The 21,479-nt window shown below is 44.5% G+C and overlaps 1 protein-coding gene and 1 long non-coding RNA gene across 2 annotated transcripts in view; one reads left to right on the forward strand and one right to left on the reverse strand.

Moving 5' to 3' along the window:
• Positions 1-20,833, reverse strand: part of ALPK2 (alpha kinase 2) — an 85,189-nt gene extending 64,356 nt beyond the window's left edge. Inside the window, exon 1 of the mRNA XM_055080392.1 lies at positions 19,698-20,833. Within this exon, the coding sequence (XP_054936367.1) occupies positions 19,698-20,831 (1,134 nt within the window). The 5' untranslated portion in view covers positions 20,832-20,833. The remainder of the gene's footprint in view (positions 1-19,697) is intronic.
• Positions 91-5,207, forward strand: LOC114484355 (uncharacterized). The gene is made up of 3 exons (XR_003677127.1): positions 91-919; positions 1,593-1,637; positions 3,052-5,207. It is a non-coding gene; the product is annotated as an uncharacterized lncRNA (long non-coding RNA).
• Positions 20,834-21,479: the final 646 nt, after the last annotated feature.

The raw sequence follows: 21,479 nt of genomic DNA on the forward strand, positions 1-21,479 counted from the left end.
AAAAAAAAAAAAAAAAAAATATATATATATATATATATATATATATCAGTTGACTATGTTGTACACCTGAAACTAAAATAATATTGGGAGTCAGCTATACTTCAATAAAATAAATAAATAAATAAACATGAGTTAGCTCAGCTGTCATCTTTGGGCTCTAACAGAGCCCCTGTACAACTTAGTTATTTGTGTCGAAGTTGTGCAGGGGGGATGGAGATACGGCGAAGGCAGCATGCCCAGGGCTGCCAGGAGGAGCAGAGTGGGCGTGGAATCGTGGCGGTGCGTCTGGGGAGGAACACTGGACATCACAGCAAATGGAGTGTGACGGGCCCCACGGTTCATCTCTCTCTGTGTCCCCACAGGCCACACCCTGACCTCTGCTCCTCCAGCCCCGATCAGAAGACCGACTGCAACATCTCAGACTGCTCCTGTTCCCACCTGGTGTGGGGCTCCCTCCCCTGCAGCCTGCCAAGTGTCCCCAGACCCCAGTCCTCTTGAGGATCCTGCCTGGGGTCCTCAGGACCAGTGTCCCTGCCGCCTCCACTGGTCCTTCGGATCAGCGAAGGGCCAAGAGGCTTCTCAGCCTCCCTTTTCCCGGAAGTGCGGAGACTCTCCAAGGATCTGGCTGGGGAGGGGCGTGGTTAACTAGCCTGGTCCCGCCCACATTTGTAGACCGCCAGCTCCACACACGATGCGAGGCCTGCAGTGTGCAATCTCAGCAAGGGACAGGTCAAGAGGATGGGAACTTTGAAGGACCACAGAAAATGGGAGGTTTGAGCTGATGTGAGCCTTTTTGCGCAGAAGATATTCAAAATCTAGGAAGGAGGATGACACTGCAAGCGCCCCAGGAGAAGCCGGCTGCTACTTTCCCTGTTTCTTCCCTGCCTTCAGGTTTCCTGCCTTTGCCTTCGTGATGAAGGTAACTGAGAAGAGAAACTGGGGCATAAGGGAGCGTAAGGGGTGGCGGCAATTTGCTCGGGCTCGGGGCCCCTCCTGCTGCTTTGTTCCTTTGACTTTCTCTGAGTTCAAATCCATCAGTATCTTTTCAAGCCAATCCTCTGCGTTCCTGGATCCTCTGAAAAGGGCGGCACAGTAACAATTACGAAGGTCAGGTTAGGACGTGGAATTAGCACATTCATCAGCTCAGAACCCTCTCGCCCTCCTTCAGTCTCTGTGCTGACTCTCCAACCCCACCCCTTGCCAGCAGAACCACCACTCAGAAATTTGAGATGGGGGGACAGAGAGGACACCGCGGGGCCCTGACAGAGGCGGGGCGCCTCTCACTCCCCTTCCCATCGCCTCGCTGTTGGAGGAGTCTCTCTCCATGGTTGCTTTTCTCCTTGTATTTCCTTCCTGCTCTCTCCCCGGTCAAGCAGATGGAGGGGTCACTCCTCACTGCCTCAGGGCAGGATGTGGTGAGGGAAGAACAAAACCAGCCTGTATTCTAGACTCGGAGCTCCTGGGCATCAAAATGCCTAAAATGTCAGGGGGAGTTAGAGGATTTTCAGAACAGTTAGAAGATTCAGAGAGGCCTGACCCTCTTCCTAAAGCATCACCCCTCCCTCTCTGTCCCGCCTTGTTTCTCTCTATAGCACCATCACTGCTGATGATACAGGTGTCTGTCCCCCCACTAGAAGGTAAGCACCCTGGGTTGCGGGGGGAGACTTCACTTTGTTCATTGTTGCATCCCTGGCACGTAGAAAGAGGTCTAACATAAAGTGGGTGTTCAATTAGTCTTTGCTGGATGAACAGAGTATTTTGAGCAGAGACAGACTTCCCCTGGTGAGAGAGAGATCTGCTGGCCTGGGAGCAAAGGAGAGGAAAGAGGCACCTGGTGTGTCTCTGCTCCCAGCTTCCAGGAGAGAAGGGCAGTGCTCCTGCCAGAGAGGCAGCAAGAGCCCTGGCAGACATAGCTGTGTGGGATCTCCCAAGATGGGCCATCAGGCCCCTGGTATGGCACAGAAACAGCAGGAGACCTGAGGCTGCATGGCCCAGGGTAATGGTCACCTCTCAGCAGTGACCTCAGTGGACCAACAGCACCAGGACAGTATATGGACAGATGTCACAACCCTGCAGAACGGGGCAGGAGGACCTCCACAGACTCAGGTGAACGTTTCCCGCGGTCTGCATATGTGCGGCTCAAAATGGGAGAGTTACGGTAATTTCCTTATAGTAATGGCAAGCTGGGCTTCATTCCGGCCACCTGTTTGTGAGGCCCCTGGGTCTTGTTGTACACACGTGCCTATACCCCTTCTGTTAGTGACGCGAAGAGAGGTGGAGGGACAGGGGAAGGACCATGTGGTTATTGCATATACGTGGGAAGCAAATGAATTTTAGACTAATGGAGTTTTTTTGGGGGGTGGGGGGAGGGTGCAGGTGTCCAAAGCTATTTTGAGCACAGCAGGAACATTCTGTTATTTGCCCAGCACGGAGCTGGGTCTCTTCCCACTCCGTAGGTCAGTGATACGGGCCCCCAGAAGCTCCAGCCCCAACCTTCTTAATATTCTCATCTATATACACCAGCTTCCAGCCAAACTGGACCTTGCCTTCCCCTAACATGTCCCACTGAGCCAAATTCACCCTCTCCTATTGGCACGCTTCATTACGGCTAATTACGCTGGACGTTCATATGTTCAGTAAAAACTGGTTAGGTCAGAGCCTCTTCTTGTAAACTCTTTTTAGGAATTAGATTCACTCACTATATGGATTCGAAAGTAATTCACCTGAATTCCTTTACCATATAGGAATATATACACCATATATATGTGAAAGTGCCCATTTTCAGGAGCACAGAAATGAGCTGAGGTCAGTAGACTAGCAGTGGGGCTAGTGAATCGCATCTGGGTGCCCACGAGGGCCGAGTACAGCCAGTTTCTGGTTAACATCATGAGTGTTTTCCTCTTCGTTAATGTGTGATATCACAAAAGAGCAAAGATAAGCACCGTGGAAGTCAGACCCATGCCCAGTTGTCTGAAGGCAAGGAATCTCACCTATGACTTTGAAAAGCACCGTTTTTACCAATATTATCCACTCATTGAATTGTTCCTATAGAGTCTACCAGCTCTGGAAAAGTCCTTGCCAACCAGGTGGTGAGTATTATATCAGTTATCGTCTGGTGAGATTTGAAGCCAGCCTTGTTCTGTACGCCCAGAGGATGGGAAGGATAGAACCTTCACCATCTCAGCCATGATGCTCGGTGCCCAAGTTGGAGGAAAATATCGGATCCCCTTAAGAACTGGTCTGATACTGACCCAGTGACTGGTGTGTGTTCTAACTATGAAGAGGAAGGCTATGGGCTTATTGTTTTTTAACCATCTATTTTTTAAACCAATCACTAATTTATTTGAACAGGTAATATACGTACACAGCACAAAATTCACACGGTATTCGGTGAAAGGGTGTAGAGTGACAAATAAGTCTTCCTCCTACACCTTCACGAAGTCCCCTTCCCCAGAGGCAACCACCGTTATCAGAGTTTATTTTCGTTCTAAAGAGAGTTAAGGGGCTCAGCCCGAAAATGGAATTAGGAAGCTGTGTAATGTCGTGATTAGGACTTGGAATCAGGCCGACCCTGTTCAAAGCCAGGCTGCACCACATCCTGACCCAGAGCCCAGACACCAGCAGGATTTATCCCCTTGGATTGTTGAGATAATTAACTGAGCAAAGCACAGCCCCTGGCACATATTTACATTCAATAAACATCAGCTATTCTAAGCGATTGGGCGACTGAGCGTGGAGGAGGAGGGTGGAAAGGGATGGGCGGGGCATATTGACTACTCTCTGGGGAAAGCCTTCAGCCTTCGCTACTCTAAGTGTGGTCCCTGGAAATCCCTGGGAGTTTGTTAGAAATGCATGATCCCAGGCCTTCCCCAGACCTGCCCAATGAGAAGCTGCTGCCAGACAAGCTCCGCAGGTGATGTGCATGTGTGTTACAGTTTGAGAAGCACTGCCCTATGCAAGCCCAGGAATCCTTGAGGGAATGGGCTGTAGAATCCCTGCCTCTGGGGAGCCAGTGATGCTGTTTCTCCCCCTTCAGACTAGGAGCCTCTTAGACTTCTCAGGATGAAAATTCAGGAGAAAAACACGTTTAAGGGAAAAGCCACTTCCCCTCCCACTCCCCAGCTTTCTATTCCACATCCGATTTCCCAAGCCTGACCACCTGTGACCTCCAATGCGGCTAGAATGTGTCCTCTTTTGTCCTGTAGCTTGATAGCAACCCGATAGAGGGCTTGGGGGCAGGGTGGCATGTTGTTTTGAGTGATACAAGAGACACAGTGGAGCCTGCCCAGCAAGCTGCAGGGCTGCCAGGATGCCAACTGGGACGCGAAGGTCCTGGCAGTGGGGGGCTGCCCCACTTAGGCTTGTCATTAGAAACAAGGTCTGCATGGGGTGAGGGGTGGAAGGCTGGAGGGGCCGGGGGGGTGGTGACAATCACTGCTGTTTGCCACATGTTCCAACAAGGAGTATATGACATACAGGAAGCAGCTCTTTCCTTTAAAATAGCATTACGTACTATGATGGTGGTTACATGTCATTATACATTTGTCCAAACCCATTGAATGTACACCACCAAGAGTGAACCCTAAAGTCAACTGTGTACCATGTGTCAGTGTAGGTTCATCGGTTGTAACAAATGTACCTCTCTGGGTGGGGAATGTTAACAGTTGGGGAGGGCAGGGGGTCAATGGGAAATCTCAATACCTTCCCCTCAATTTTGCTGTGAACCTAAAACTGCTCCAAAAAAGAAATTCTATGTTTTAGAAAAGAGAGAGAAAATTACATCTTGTCACTGGATCAGCTGTAGAAGAGAAAAGAAAACCGAGGTTGAGGCCTGGGGCAGTGTGCTTTTTAAAAATCACCATTACAACAGAAATAACTTAGAGCTGGGCTCTAAGTCCAGTCCAGAAGACTTTAGCTATATGTGGCTACTGGGCACCTGAAGCATGCGTGGTGCAACTAAGGAACTGAATTTAAGTTTTTATTTAACTTTAGTTAATTTACATGTAAAATTTTTAACGCCATGTGATTCAAGTTAGGAAAAAATTTAAGTAGGTTCAGAACAATTTGGGTATGTGGATCTACTCCTTCAACTGTTAATTTCGTGAACTCTCAATACAGATCATGTATTTCCAATAAGTAGTTAGCATACAAATTGAGTGTAAAATACACACCAGATTTTGAAGACTTATAACCAAAAAAAAGTAAAATATCCCATTAATAACTTGTACATGGATTGCATGTTGAGATAATATTTTGGTTACACTGAGTTACTAAAATATAATATTAAAGTTTATTTCACCTGTGTCTTTGAACTTTTTTAACAATGTGGCTTCCAAAATAAAATTACATACCTGGCTTACCCACATACACTGCTGGTGGGAATGGAAAATGGTGCAGCTTCTTTGAAAAACAGTATATGGTATTTCCCCAAAGGTTAGACATAGAGTTACCCAGCAATTCTACTCCTAGCTATTTACCCAAGAGAATTGAAAACATATGTCCACACAAAAACGTGTACACGAAATGTTCAGAGCAGCATTATCCGTAATAGCTACAAAGTGGAAACAGCCCAAATGCCTATCAACCAATGAATGGACAAAAATAAGTATGGTAGATCCATATAACATAATATTATTCAGCCATGAAACGGAATGAAGTATTGATTGATGCTCTAACATGAATGAGCCTTGAGAATATTATGCTAATTGAAAAAAGGCAGACAAAAATCACATATTGTATGATTCCATTTACAGACAGACCTCAGAGATATTGCGGGTTCAGTTCCAGACCACTGCAATAAAGCAAATATCACAATAAAGCAAGTCACATGAATTTTTGGTTTCCCAGTGCACATAAAAGTTATGTTTACACTATACTGTTGTCTATTAAGTGTGTGGTAACATTCTATCTAAAAAAAAATGCACATAACTAAATTCAAAAAGACTTCAGGGCTTCCCTGGTGGCACAGTGGTTAAGAATCTGCCTGGCAATGCAGGGGACACGGGTTCGATCCCTGGTCTGGGAAGATCCCACATGCCGCAGAGCAACTAAGCCCGTGCGCCACAACTACTGAGCCTGCGCTCTAGAGCCCATGAGCCACAACTACTGAAGCCAGCAAGCCACAACTACTGATGCCTGTGCGCCCAGAGCCCGTGCTCCGCAACAAGAGAAGCCACCACAGTGAGAAGCCCACGTGCAGCAACAAAGACCCAATGCAGCCAAAAATAAATAAATTAATTTAAAAAAACAAAACACTTCATTGCTAAAAAATGCTAACTACCATCTGAGCCTTCAGCGAGTCATAGTAGTAACAACAAAGATCCCTGATCACAGATCACCATAACAAATATAATAATAATGAAAAACTTTGAAATATTGCAAGAATTACCAAAATGTGACACAGACCGTGAAGTGAGCAATTGCTGTTGGGAAAATCGTGCTAATAGACTTGCTCAATTCAGGGTTGCCACAAACCTTCAATTTGTAAAAAATAAAAGAAAATAAAAACCAGTATCTGCAAAGCACAATAAAGTGACGCACAATAAAACAAGGTGTGCCTGTATATGAAATGTCCAGAATAGGCAAATCTATAGAGACAGAAAATGGAGTTTGCCAAGGGATGGTGGAGAGGATAGGAAGTGACTATTCAGGGGTATGGGGTTTCTTTGGGGGACGATGAAAATATTCTGGAATTAAATAGCGGCAATGGTGGCACAGCTTATGAACATACTTACACAAAATTACATATGAGGCTTGCATGATATTTCCACTGGACAGCACTGATTTAGATGAAATAACAGCTTCTTTCCCAGCTGTCACTGGTGAGGGTACAGAACTTAGCCAGAGCTAATCAACATGGGGTGATTTATGTTGCACCCCACCCCACCCCCCAGGGGACATTGGGCACTGCCTGGAGACATTCTTGGTTGCCAGCTGCGGTAGAGATGAGAGGTAGAGATTGCTACTGGCCAGAGACGCTGCTAAACATCCTACAATGCACAGGACAGCTGCACATAATAAAGGATTATCCAGCCCAAATGTCAGCAGCATCGAGTTTGGGAAACCCTGCACCAGAGGCTGCTCAGAGTTTCCCAGCCTCCTTTGCACCATCCCAGCCTCTCTGACTGCCCTGCGCAGGTCAGAAGGTATGTTCTGGGCGTGACCTTCCCAGGACGCTTTCTCGTGGAGTCCAGCCACTTCACAGGCATTCTCAGTCCAGGAGCTCCTCTGGACACCAGTGTGGACACGGAGACATTCTAGGCATCCTAATTCTAGAGTGGATTAGATGTGGAGTCCATGACTCTGTCCTTTCTCCCTGAGGCTCCCTGAGTTCCAAAATGTTATACTTTATTTGTTTTTATTTTATTGTTATTATTTTTTTGGCCGCGCAGCTCGTGGGATCCTAGTTCCCCGACCAGGGATCAGACCCCGGCCGCCTGCGGTGGAAGTGCCGAGTCCTAACCACTGGACCGCCAGGGAATTCCCAACATACTTACTTTAAATGAAGCCGGCCTCATTCTGGGTAGAATTGACATTTTTCTTGTTGTTTTCTCTTCCGTGTCAGATTTTGAAGCCAAAGACAACTAGAATTTGCATAGTCTGTGTCATAAATGGGCTCCTTCTCTGATGTCTGAAGTAAAAACCTAAGGAATATCCTGACTTGCTCTGAGGTGCTTTGTTTTCACAATTATCCTTTCTGTCTGCATGAGTTTTTTATGGCTGCTGTAACTAATTACCACAAACTTAGTCACTTAAAAAGATACGAATTGATTATCTTACAGTTCTGGAAGTCCGAAGTCAGACATGGATCTCACTGGGCTAAAATCAAGTTATCGGCAGGGCTGCATTCCTTCCGGAAGCTCCAGAGAAGAAATCCCTTGCCTTTTCCAGCTTCTAGAGGCTGCCCGCTTTCCTTGGCTCCTGCCCCATTCCTGCATCTTCAAAGGCAGCAGCACAGCATCTTCCAATCTGTCTCTGGCTCTTCTCCCTCCCTCTCTCACTTAGAAGGACTTCTGTGATTACATTTGGACCCCGGGAAATCCAGGGTAGTCCTCCATCTCAAAACCTTTAACTTACTCACATTTGCGAAGTCCCTTTTGCCATGTAAGGTAACATATCCGCGGGTTCTGGGGACGAGGGCATGGACCTCATCTTTCGGGGGCACTGTTCTGCCTACCACACTGTCAGCTGAACCTGGGCGATCTGCTTGGTGGTCCCTTGGCTGGCATCCCTCATTGCACAGGGAGAAGAAATCGGGGCGTGTTTGCTTTTCCAGAATTGTGGGATTTTCCCGATCAGAGTTTGGAGGTAGTTAACATGCTGACTTTCCAGATCCTAATTCTCAGTGACTTGTGCCCCAAAATGGTCAGTGATAGATTTAGAAACTATGTGTTATAGGCTGAATTATTTCCCCACCCCCAAATTCATGCATTGAAGCTCAGAATGCGACTGTATTTGGAAACAGGGCCTTTAAAGTGGTGAATAAGGTAAAGTAAGGTCATTAGGGTGGCCCTTAATCCAATATGACTGGTGTCATTGTAAGAGGAGATTAGGATATAGACAGACAGCAGACATGTGCACCCACAGAGAGATGACCGCACGAATGCCCAGTGAGAAGGCAGCCGCCTCAAGCCAAGGAGAAAGGCCTGAGAAGTAGCCAGCTCTGCTGACCCCTTGACCTTGCCCTTCTGGCCTCCAGAACTTTGACAAAATAAATTTCTGTTGTTTAAACCATTCAGTCTGTGGTATTTTATGATGGCAACCCTAGTTAAACTAAAACACTACTTTTCCATATTTATACCTTCATATCATTTGAAATGAATGATCACGATTCAAATCTTTTCATATTATTTTGGTTGACAATGTTTCTGGAGTGCTTGTCACGCTTGCTGGATTGATATCCCCTTTTGTACATGGGCCTTTCAGATCACAGGGCAATGTTCAATTCAACATTTATTGAGCTCTTCTAACGAGTAGGTACTACTCAGTAGGTACTGCTCAGTAAGGCTCACCACTGACCATAAGGAATTCACAGCCCAGCAGGACAGATGAATCAGGATAGTGTGGATCTAATCCAGTGTGATGGACAGGAGAGGCTCTAAATGAAGAGCTGTAGGACTAAGCAGAGAGAGCGACCCGGGGGCAGATGAGCCCAGGCGACCGAGGAGCTAGGGGGCAGCCATAATCCAAATCTGCCTTGGGGACAATTAGATAATTTCATACAATCTGGACTTTGGAGCCAATTAATGGGGTTCTTTTTCCTGAATGATCCTGGCTCTTTTCTCAAACTTCGGTGGCCCTCAGCAGTAGTGGCAGCAGCTTCAGTTTGTGGTGTGGTGGCCTGATTGCCTTAGGGAATCTGAATTCCATTTTCCCCACTTAAAATAAATGTGCCACGTTCCTGTTAATTAACATCTTTGAGCCTTGTGGGCCGGCTCACGCTTTCATTACAAGGATTGAAGGAAATAGCAAATGCGGGCATTCATATAGGAACATGAAGACACTCGATAAAGGTGATTTTTTTTGTGGATGAGGAGACACTTCTGTTCCTCCCCACAGGCAGTGCAAACTTTTGACCAAGTATGGAAGCTGAGATGATGATCTAAAAGTGTACCTCCAAGTCAATGTCATCTTTTAGCTACACAACTGACTGATATGGCTTATTCCTTATTGCTTAGTTTTGGTAAGTAACAATTCCGTTTCAGAAAAATGCCTTACTACAGTGTCATATACGTGCCATGCAATGAACATAAAAATATCAATATCACCATTCATAAGAACACAGCTTCCCAGTGAATAGACTAACCTCTGGTATAAATTAGATACAAATAGAAGCTATTTTAAACTATAGGGATGATCGTTAGTAATTTACGACATTGGTGCACCAAATGGCTCCCAAATTACCTGGGGCTGTGAATTCTGAGGGTGACTTTATATCTTAGTCAGCTTAGACTGCTCTAACAAAATACCATAGACTGGGTGGCTTAAACACCAGAATTTTTTTTTTAACACCTTTATTGGAGTATAATTGCTTTACAATGGTGTGTTAGTTTCTGCTGTATAACAAAGTGAATCAGCTATACATATACATATATCCCCATATCTCTTCCCTCTTGCGTCTCCCTCCCACCCTCCCTATCCCACCCCTCTGGGTGGTCACAAAGCACCGAGCTGATCTCCCCGTGCTATGCGGCTGCTTCCCACTAGCTATCGGTTTTACATTTGGTAGTGTATATATGTCCATGCCACTCTCTCACTTTGTCCCATCTTACCCTTCCCCCTCCCCATATCCTCAAGTCCATTCTCTGGTAGGTCTGTGTCTTTATTCCTGTCCTGCCCCTAGGTTCTTCATGACCCTTTTTTTTTTTTTCTTAGATTCCATATATATATGTGTTAGCGTACGGTATTTGTTTTTCTCTTTCTGACTTACTTCACTCTGTATGACACACTCTAGGTCCATCCACCTCACTACAAATAACTCAATTTCGTTTCTTTTTATGGCTGACTAATATTCCATTGTATATATATAAACACCAGAATTTTATTTCTCATAGATCTGGAGAACCAACTCGGTTCCCGGTGAGAGCTCTCTTTCTGGCGTGCATACAGTACAGCTGCCTCCCCATGGTCTGTCCTCTTTTTCTTATAAGGTCACTAATCCCACTGTGGGGGGGGTCCACCCTCAGGAACTCATCTAAACCTAATTACTTCAAACATTGTCAGATTTATCCATCTTTCTTTCCCTTTATGCTTAGACAGACTTTCCTCACCTTGAGATCCACATTTCCTTCCATTTTATTTGATATATTTTTGGTAGCTGATATTTTTTTTTTGGTATTTTTTTGAATTAAGGACTCACAGGACTTTATTGCCTGGGAAACAGAGATCTTCTTGTTGAATCCCTTCAGTTCACACTGAGGAAAGAGGCCTCAAGAGGAGGAGAAATGACACAAGGACATGCAGCTGGTCACTGGCAGAACCAGGACTAGAATCAAGGATTCCTAGGTCCCAGTCTGTTTTCCTTTTCAAAAACACTAGTTTTACTCTATGACATATATCACAGAAAGATCCTTTTGGACCCACCTCCTACAGTAATGGAAATAAAAACAAATGGGACCTAATGAAACTTAAAAGCTTTTGCACAGCAAAGGAAACCATAAACAAGACGAAAAGACAACCCTCAGAATGGGAGAAAATACTTGCAAGTGAAGTAACTGACAAAGGATTAATCTCCAAAATATACAGCCAGCTCATGCAGCTCAATATCAAAAAAACAAACAACCCAATCCAAAAATGGGCGGAAGACCTAAATAGACATTTCTCCAAAGAAGACACACAGATGGCCAAGAGGCACGTGAAAAGCTGATCAACATCACTAATTTAGAGAAGTTATTTGTAGTGAGGTAGATGGACCTAGAGTCTGTCATACAGATTGAAGTAAGTCAGAAAGAGAAAAACAAATACTGTATGCTAACACATATATATGGAATCTAAAACCTTTTAAAAAAATGGTTCTGATGGACCTGGGGACAGGACAGGAACAAAGACACAGACGTACAGAATGGACTTGAGGACACAGGGAGGGGGAAGAGTAAGCTGGGACAAAGTGAGAGTAGCATTGACATATATACACTACCAAATGTAAAACAGATAGCTAGTGGGAAGCAGCCGCATAGCACAGGGAGATCAGCTCAGTGCTTTGTGACCACCTAGAGGGGTGGGATAGGGAGGGTGGGAGGCTCAAGAGGGAGGGGATATGGGGATATATGTATACGTATAGCTGATTCACTTTGTTATACAGCAGAAACTAACACAACATTGTAAAGCAATTATATTCCAATAAAGATGTAAAAAAAAAATTAAATTAAACTCAAAAAACTGCTAGTTTTCAATAATACAGGTAATAAATGAATACAGTTTTCTTTTAAAATATTACATTACTAATCACCCTTCTGAATGCAATATTCCTATTTCCCTCCCTGGAGTTAGTCACCATTATCATTTTGGTGTGTATCCTTCCAGACTTAAAAAAAATAATTTTATGTATATATATATATATGTATGTATAAGAACATACACTATTCTGGATTAGTTTGGAGGGCATAAGTGGTATCATGTTCCATGGATCATGCTGCACTATACCTTTCTCTTTATATTATGTTTTGAGATGCCCATCATCTGAACAGGCCACATTTTATTTAGCTGTTTCTGCATAAATGTTTCCTTAGACAAACAATTCTGCAAAACATATTACGGTACACAGGCCTCCTGGGGCCCGTGTGTAAGCTCTCCTTGAGAGTAGATACCAAAAAGTGACACTGCTGCCCTTCTTCATGTTGAAAGATACCACCAAATTACATTCTTGCTGGCAACGAACCCATTTCTCCATAATCTCAATAACTTGATGTTATCATCCTTTAAATCTTTTGTCTGTCTGATGGGTGAAAACGTTGCATCTTTTAAATTTATATTTTCCTAATTACTCACAAGATTGTACATCTTCTCATATGTTTAATAACCATTTATATTCTCTCTTCTATGAACTTCATATTTATTTACTTTTACCTTTTTAAACATTTAGTTGCTAAGGGTACTTTTCTTATCTATTTGTTTTTTATATGCCTTGGAAATTAATCTTTGTCTCTTACACGTTTGACATATTTTCCCTGGTGCGTCACTTTCATTTAATTTTGTTTACAGTATTTTTTGTTACATAAAATTTTTTATTTGATGTAATCAAAATTGTCACATTTTTTCTTTGTTTTTGTTGTTGATGTTCTTTACATCCCAAGAAGGTCTTGTGGCTTTCAAGGTCATAAAAATAGTTTCCAATACTTTTTCCAGTAGTTTATAGTTTGGGTTTTTTATAGTTAACTCAAAGATCCATCTGGGGCTTCCCTGGCGGCACAGTGGTTAAGAATCTGCCTGCCAATGCAGGGGACACGGGTTCGAGCTCTGGTCTGGGAAGATCCCACATGCCATGGAGCAACTAAGCCCGTGTGCCACAACTACTGAGCCTGCGCTCTAGAGCCCATAAGCCACAACTACCGAAGCCCTCACGCCACAACTACTGAAGCCCGTGCGCCTAGAGCCCGCGTTCTGCAACAAGAGAAGCCACCGCAATGAGAAGCCCCCACACCGCAACAGAGAACAGCCCCCGCTCGCCACAGAAGAAAGCCCGCTTGCAGCAACAAAGACCCAATGCAGCCAAAAATAAATAAATTAATAAATTAATTTTTTAAAAAAGATCCATCTAGAGTTTATTTGAGGTCCATTGGTCTTATTTTTTCCCCACACGGATGGCTAGTTGTGTCAACTTTGAAGATTTTGCTTCTTCCCTAAAACTTGGCTATTTCTATCTTAAACCAAATTCCAGTATATTCTTAGGTCTGATTCTGTTCTCTCAACTCACTTTGGTTTATCTATTTATCTGTTTGGGGCTACTATGGCACTGTTCTGATTACCACAGCTTTAGCATTCATACTGATGGATGGTTGGTTAACCCAATATTTTTTCGGTCCCATTTCAGTGAAGCAAGTTCACTTTCAGTCATAGCAAAAAAAAAAAGACCAATAAGGCATGTCTCTGGCACTCAGCTCCCACTCAAGGCAGTGATGAGAGATTTGCTACAGGGACTAAAACTCATCCTCGCAGCCAAAGGACCCTCCTCTCACCAGCCTCTCCTGCTGCCACCCAAATTCTTGTCCCAGCCCTACACCTCAAAATAAAACTCAGCTGTAGATGGCACACCTGTTTTGGATTAGTTACAATAAATCAGGATCTGTATTTATTTCAGTGGCTGGACAGGTGAAGCCCAAGCTGCATTTATAGCAAGCCAACTAGAAAGCAGAGAAAAATCCAAGTCATGAGGTTTTTTCCTCTTAGGGCAAAGGGGTTACACTTGACAAGCCCTAAACTTCCCGTTGTTTCCAAAATCCTGTGATTCTTTACAGGAACGCCTCAAGCTGTAGTATTCACACTAGGTCTCATTCTAGTTAAGCCCATGGCTTAAATTCTGCTCAGGAGAATCACTGAGAGAGCTAATTAAAGGTGCAGATACAAGTCTTGGGTAAAATTCAGAGATCTGTATCTTTAAACAAGCACCTTAGCAGGTGATTCCAGGGCAAATCAACCCGGCCCCCACTTGGAGGCAGTGCCCTGAGGACCTGGAGCCCCTGAGCAGGAGGCCTTTGTGCCCCCGTAGCACAGGGGGAACTCTATAACACGTGTTATGTAATGAGGTAGCCCGATGACATCAGTTCCTAGGGAATGACATCAGTATAACGTACATGCTGCATTGGTTCATGGGCAATTTTTCCTAGGCTAAGGGCCCCTGAATAGCTGGAGTAAACTATAGAATCTTGAGCAGGAAAGGGAATAGCCTTTAACTCAGCTTTGCATTGGCAGCAGGGACCCTTTTTAGTTTTTTTTTTTTTTTTTTTTTTGCGGTACGCGGGACTCTCACTGTCGTGGCCTCTCCCGTTGCGGAGCACAGGCTCCGGACGCGCAGGCTCAGCGGCCATGGCTCACGGGCCCAGCCGCCCCGCGGCACGTGGGATCCCCCCGGACCGGGGCACGAACCCAGGTCCCCTGCATCGGCAGGCGGACTCTCAACCGCTGCGCCACCAGGGAAGCCCTAGTTGTATTTTAATAAAATTAAAAATGAAGCCTGGGGGGGTGGGGGAGGGATGGACTGAGGCACTGGGGTTGGGAGATGCCAACTATTACACATAGAACGGATAAACAGCAAGGTCCTACTGTATAGCACAGGGAACTATATTCAATCTCTTGTAACAACTATAATGGGAAAGAATCTGAAAAAAATATATATATATATGTATAACTGAGTCACTTTGCTGTACAGCAGAAATTAACACAACATTGTAAATCAACTAGACTTCAATTAAAAAATAAATAAAATTTTAGAAAATAATAGAAGCCTGCCCCAGTGCTCCTTCCTCTTCAGAGGCACACTCCAGGCCTGGGTCATTGGAAGGCAGGTGGCACCTCCCAGGCCCAGCTTCACAGACGGCTCCACAGAGACCCATTTCTGTTTCCGCATCTCAGCCTCCAGCTGCTCTGACTAAAGGGCTACCCGCACTTCCACTCAATGACCTTGTGTATATTTAATCTCTGCTGTGGCGGCCGTCAGCCAACCTGCGCCGCCTCCCTGGGTGGTCCAAGCGAACTTCTTGCATTCATTTTTTGCTTTTGTCTCTAGTTTTTAAATGGCCTGTTTATGAAGTAACCTGCGGGGAATACTATTTTCCCCAGAAGGTCTAATATTTTAGTTATGATTTTGCAGAATGTGAGGTGTTGCAGGAATGCATATACTGCACCAGAGCAGAAACAACTTACATGTGGCGAACGCCCAGTGCCTTGATTTGAAAAGTAGTATTGAATAACCTGGCACTTTGTCCCTTGGCTAAGATTGCAGGAAATCAGGCACAAGGGGCTCCAGAATCCTTGAGGGAGCGCTTTCATGAGGGGTACAACCTCTCAGGAAAGGTGGCCCTGCTCTGCCGGTGTGGGACCTGGAACCCCCAGGGTGACACTTGCATTCCACTCCCTGAGGGCCTTAGAACCACCAAAATCAGGACCTCTGGGGGTGGGGCTTGGGCACCTTCATATTTAGAAAACCAGGGATGGTTCTAAAGCACAGCTAAGATTCTCAATCTTAGAGGTTCAGAGAATCATTTGGGAGCTTTTAAAACCCTCAGTGTCAATCTTACCTCAGTGTACAATCTTACCTCAGGAAACAGAAATCTCAAATAAACAACCTAGCCTTACACCTAAAGCAACTAGAGAAAGAAGAACAAACAAAACCTAAAGTTAGTAGAAGGAAAGAAATCATAAAGATCTGAGCAGAAATAAATGAAATAGAGATGAAGAAAACAATAGCAAAGATTAGTGAAACTAAAAGCTGGTTCTTTGAGAAGATAAATGGAGTGGATAGCTGGTGGGAGGCAGCCGCGTGGCACGGGGGGTCGGCTCGGTGCTTTGTGACCACCTAGAGGGGTGGGATGGGGAGGGAGGCGCGGGAGGGAGGAGATGTAGGAGCATGTGTACGTGTATGGCTGATTCACTTTGTTGTAGAGTGGAAAATGACACACCATTGTGGAGCAATTGTACTCCAATAAAGATGTTAAAAAAAAAATTGACAAACCTTCAGCCAGACTCATCAAGAAAACAAGGGAGAGGACTCAATCTAGTTATCTAGTACCATATGGCTATTTACTCATTCAATTATTGAGTGCCTATTATGTGACCAGTACTATTCCAGGGACTTGGGACATTTCAGTGAACAAAACAGTGACCAAACTCACTACCATCACGGAGCTCACCCTTTATGCTTAGTGCTGATTCCTAGTCAGGAAGATTCTTAACTATCAAAACCTAAGACTCCATTTCCATACTGTACGCTTAAGTTCCCATGATCCCAAAGAGCAATGCAAATCTCTCTGGGGTGAAGCTGGGCAGCTATGCAGAAGGACAGACACAGTACTTCTGAGTGAGGATGATCTTACCCCAGTGTGGCTACAGGGAAACTTAAGAGGGGCAGACTGGCCGGCCCTGCCTCTGAGTTGGATCAAGAAAGCAAGATCAGAACCAAGGTGAAGGATTGGCAGTGTGACCCTTGAAGATGATTCAAGTTAGCCTGGGGTACACTTTCTGTTTTCCACTCCCAAACTGGGATTAATTTAGGAATCTTCCATAAATGTAGAGCAACTGGGGGCTTTCCAGTCTTAGCCTGGGTAAGTAATTATTTCAAGACAAATCAGAACAAGATGGCTTTGCCTTGTTGGAGCGGGAAAGGAAGACAGCAAGTAAGGACTCCCGGATTCAGTTTAGTCTACACGTTTGCCTTGTTCTTGTAACATAGAATTCGAGATATGGAATTTTTCTCAGAATGCTGAAAGCAATACACAGCTGAAGAGAAAATACTAAAAGATAAGATGCTGGTCACTGTTTCTACCTCTAGTCACCTTCAAGGTAAGTGAATCAGGCAAGAGTCAGGAGAGGGCAAATTTATTAATATTACCTTCAACCAAGGATTTTCAACCATTTCAAATTTTAAGTTCCCACGAGCCTCAGATGTCTGAGAATAAATATTTTAAATGTCTTTTGACTTAGTTATGGAAAGATTCACCAATCTTGGGCTGTTTTTTTTTTTTTAGCAATATTAAAAAAAATTTTATTTAGTTCCCAATGACCCCCTAATGCTTTGGTGTCACATTTGCAATGATTTTTAGCCATTTCCTGTATATGTGGCTATGCTGTGTACATGTGTAAGAAATACAGACATCTCCTACAGTTAGAGAGTAACTTTTTGCATGGGTAAAAGAAATCTGCACTCGCTATGCCACTATACCTGTGGCAGAACGTTCCTGCTTTAGTTAAGGGTCAATAAATGCCACAGGTACAGAGATCCTATTTCTAACTTCGAGCTACACAGAACTATTTAATATATAGCTTCTACTCACATTGTCCCTTGAGTGAGAGGTCGACTCTGCTACTGAGAACAGCAGAGTGAGAAATGGCCCCTCTACCTGCAGAATGCAAGCTTTCTAAAAATTCGTGTTCAGTGTCCTGAGATAATTGCCTTGGTCATGTGTGAAACCACAGATGGGACCTTGAGCTGATAGCTGGCAAGGTGGGTGTACATCCATGAATGTGAGACTGTGTGAGCAAGAGTCCCATTAGAAGTTTGGCAGAGACAAGAGTGTCCCAGGGACCGCGCATTCTAATTCACTGCGTTGCCAGGAAACAAGTGAGCTCCCTGGCCCCCAGGGCTCTCCATCTCAGAATTCAGGATGACAAAGGGGGCTCCTTCCTTGAGCGCCTCTCAACTTTTGGCAGCTGAGGGAGCTAGGCATTGCCTCCCACAGTGATGGGTCTAAAACTAACATTGTCAACAGGCCCCTCTCCTTCAGTTACTTTTTTGGAGCCACTTTGCTATCCCCCCTTCCCCCTGCTCCACACACAACCTTTAATAATTGAAGTAATTTGCCCAGTGAAACAGCTCAACATGGATAAACGACTGTGAAAAGGCACTTAGCTGAGTCAGGAAGAGCATTTTATGAGTAGAAAGGGAAATGCTATGTTTATTGACATGGAAAAATTTACATTATAACTTAATTTTGTATTACTTTTTTGCCAAACCGCCTCCATAAACTCCTCTTGGGCATGAATCTGTGGTCATTGGTGGGTTAAACAACCAAAAAGGATAAAGCTGGCACTCCTGCAAAGAAGTAAAGTATAAATGTGACCTTTAGGGGTTTCCCTGGTGGCGCAGTGGTTGAGAATCCACCTGCCAATGCAGGGGACAGGGGTTCAAGCCCTGGTCTGGGAAGATCCCACATGCCGCGGAGCAACTGGGCCCGTGAGCCACAACTACTGAGCCTGCGTGTCTGGAGCCTGTGCTCCGCAACAAGAGAGGCCGCGATAGTGAGAGGCCCGCGCGCCGCGATGAAGAGTGGCCCCCGCTTGCCACAACTAGAGAAAGACCTCGCGCAGAAACGAAGACCCAGCACAGCCATAAATAAATAAATAAATAAATATGACATTTATATGGCTAATTTGGCCAGTGGAACAGAACAATTTGCTCAGGAAAAAACTACCTCGGATGTGGAGATTTTTAGATTTTTAGGCTATTTTATGACTGGGTCTTTAGAGATCAATATATTAAATTTTTACTTTTTCACAAAGGGAGTTCAATAACTTTGAATGCATTTGGGAATACTTAATTTTCTTTGGAGTATATCTAGTCTTCTATAAAAACAATACTAGGTCCCAACCACAAAGTTGGGAGAAGGGAGAACAGAGGCTGAGTAAAAATAATTGCTAAATAACTTTTCTTAGGTATTTATTTACAAAAATCAAATCTTGGTCATAGCATAGCATCAGTTCAATGCCCATTTGGAACCCTTTAAAATTATAAATATAATAAATTCATATATCAAGCATAACATATTTGTACATTAATTATTCCCATTAATTCAATTGCATCTTTTTCAAATACACCCCCAAATCAGTAATAGAGTAAAACTTTTTTTTTTGCTTCCTGCTGTGTTTTCTTAGCCTCTTTAATACTTTGTAGTCTAAGAAAAATAAAATAAAACAGACATTCATTCAAAAAATCTACTTTGGTTTTTGAGCACAGCAAAATCTACTTTTTCTACTTTCTCCAGCATCAAGTGAATTCTGCAAATCATTTAGACACACTGAAATCTTTCATTCATACTATGAATTCTGATAAAAGCCAGCACTTAGCAGTTTTCAAAGTGCGCCGAAACATTACTAAAAAGAATGTTTTGTTGTTTTTTTTTTTACAAGCTACACCCAAAACATTTGCTTAAAAACTTTCTAAATAGTGACATTGCCTGGTAAAACACATGCAGTAGACAAAATATCAGATTTCTTTTTCCAGCTGTCCAGAATCCTATTAGTACTTCTTACTTCTATCTGTCTTTTGCTATAATTAGGATGGCTTAGGGTTTATCTGGGCCTTTTTTCAAAACCAGATTTCCTTCCCAGCAGCAGCCCCTGTCATTCACAAGTACCCTGATGGTACTGGAAGAACTATTTTGATGTACACTGTGGAACAGAAATTGTGAATGTGAAGGCAAGGGACACACACACACGTGCCCACGCACAAATACATTTTAGCTTCTAATTTTTTAAAAGAGGAGTCTTACCTGAGGATGATCACTCCAGTCTGGAACCCTGCTTGTTTCAAGTACGTTTTTAACCCACAGCCCTTCTCCCTGCAAGTCCAAGTTCCCTTCCTTGGAGAGGGAGCCTGGTGGAGTCTGCAGGACTTTTGCTTCTTGCTCTGCTTGCGTTGGAACAGCACAGCCTCCTGCATGGAACTGGGAATTCAAATCAGTCGCTTCTGCTTTGGCATGGGAACTCTCTCTTTTGTCACTTGGGGTTAGTGGGTGCTTAACAGGTCCTCCGGGATACAGGCGATTCAAGGAGGCTTCTGTTGCCCTTTCTTCCAGGCTGGGGTTCAGCTTCTTGGCTTCTCCCTTAATCCCCGGTCGCCTCGCCCTGGCAGGTTTCTCTGAGCCTCTCCGGCTCAATAAGTCTTTTCCCCCTAATCTTTTCTCAGCCACGGTCTCCAAACACTGGTTCATCCCTGATTCTCCTAACTCACCAGATAAGTGCTTCCTCTCTCTCTCTGTCACTGCTTTATCCACGTTTAGCAGATTGTCACTGGCAAATTCCTTTCCTGCCTGGTGGCCGTCTCTGGTTTCCCCTTGAGTTCCTGGATAACCATCTTCAGCTGCTTCAGGAGCAGTGGGTGGTTTATATCTCCCCTGGTCTGTCACCACAGACGTTCCATCCTGGTGAGGTCCCACAGGCAGGGTCACCCCTGTTTGCGGGGATGAGGCACTGTGCACGGAGGCTAGGCTGCTCCTTGCCTCCACTGCTTGGGATGGTGAGTGATAACCACAGAGGCCAGCAGTGGCATCCATAGGCCCGGCGTCATCCGACACCAGAGGCTCACAACCCATTTCACTGAGGAAATTCTCACACCCACCCAGGCAACACTCACTGAATTCCATCTCTCCGTCATCGCTTTCTAATAAAAAAACACGCTCAGTCCCCTGCAGGTCCCTTTGCCAAATCGCATTAGAGTGATCTGTCATGATGTCGGAACATTCCAGATACTCCAGGTCATTGTCCGAAAACTCCTCGGTGTAGGTTAGGGTTATCTCTGAGCAAAGTTCATAATCACTGTCAAAGTCTTTGCTGGAAGCCGGGCGGCTGACTGGCTTGTTGCTCGTGGCCCTGTCACCTGGGGAAGTGGAAGAGGCTGCCTCCATCAGCGGTAGGCTAAAGCTGATGTATTTCTGTACTTTGGGATTTTGATGCCTAGAGTTTAAGACTTCTTCATTAGGGCCATTAGTGTCTAAGGCACCATCCATTAACCTTGATAGTTCGGAAGGCACTGTCCTGTGGCCACACACTTCTTGTTTATCGGGAATATTACTTGCATTAGAACAAAGCAACCCCTCTGCAATGTCCTCTGTGTTATCGGGATCACAAGCCTCTTCAGTTTGCCTCACGTCTTTAACATCCAAGGGATTTTCAGAACTGGATGTACCAAGGTCATTATCAGCCAGTAGCTGGAGCGAATATGCACCATTGAATTTGGAAGAGGGGGAGTCAGCTGATGCGGGAGGACCCGAGGCAATACTTTCTTCTTCCTTATAGGCTGCTCTTGCTCATCAGTTTGATGTGTGCTTTCCTGCTCATATGTCTCATGTGTGCACGAGAGAGCTGTTGATTCTCTGACGGACACTCCACTTCCGTGGATTGAAGATCCACTTCAATGGATCTTCACTGCAGAGCAGCAGATCATCCCAGAACAGTTTTTAGCAGAGGTTTGATAAATAGCAGCGTCATTTTGAGTAGGTACCGCTAGGATGAAGAGAAGATACAGGTAAGTTTGCAGGCCTATATTTCTTGCC

The sequence above is a fragment of the Physeter macrocephalus genome, chromosome 19 (genome assembly GCF_002837175.3).
Source record: "Physeter macrocephalus isolate SW-GA chromosome 19, ASM283717v5, whole genome shotgun sequence".
NCBI classification, from domain to species: domain Eukaryota; kingdom Metazoa; phylum Chordata; class Mammalia; order Artiodactyla; family Physeteridae; genus Physeter; species Physeter macrocephalus.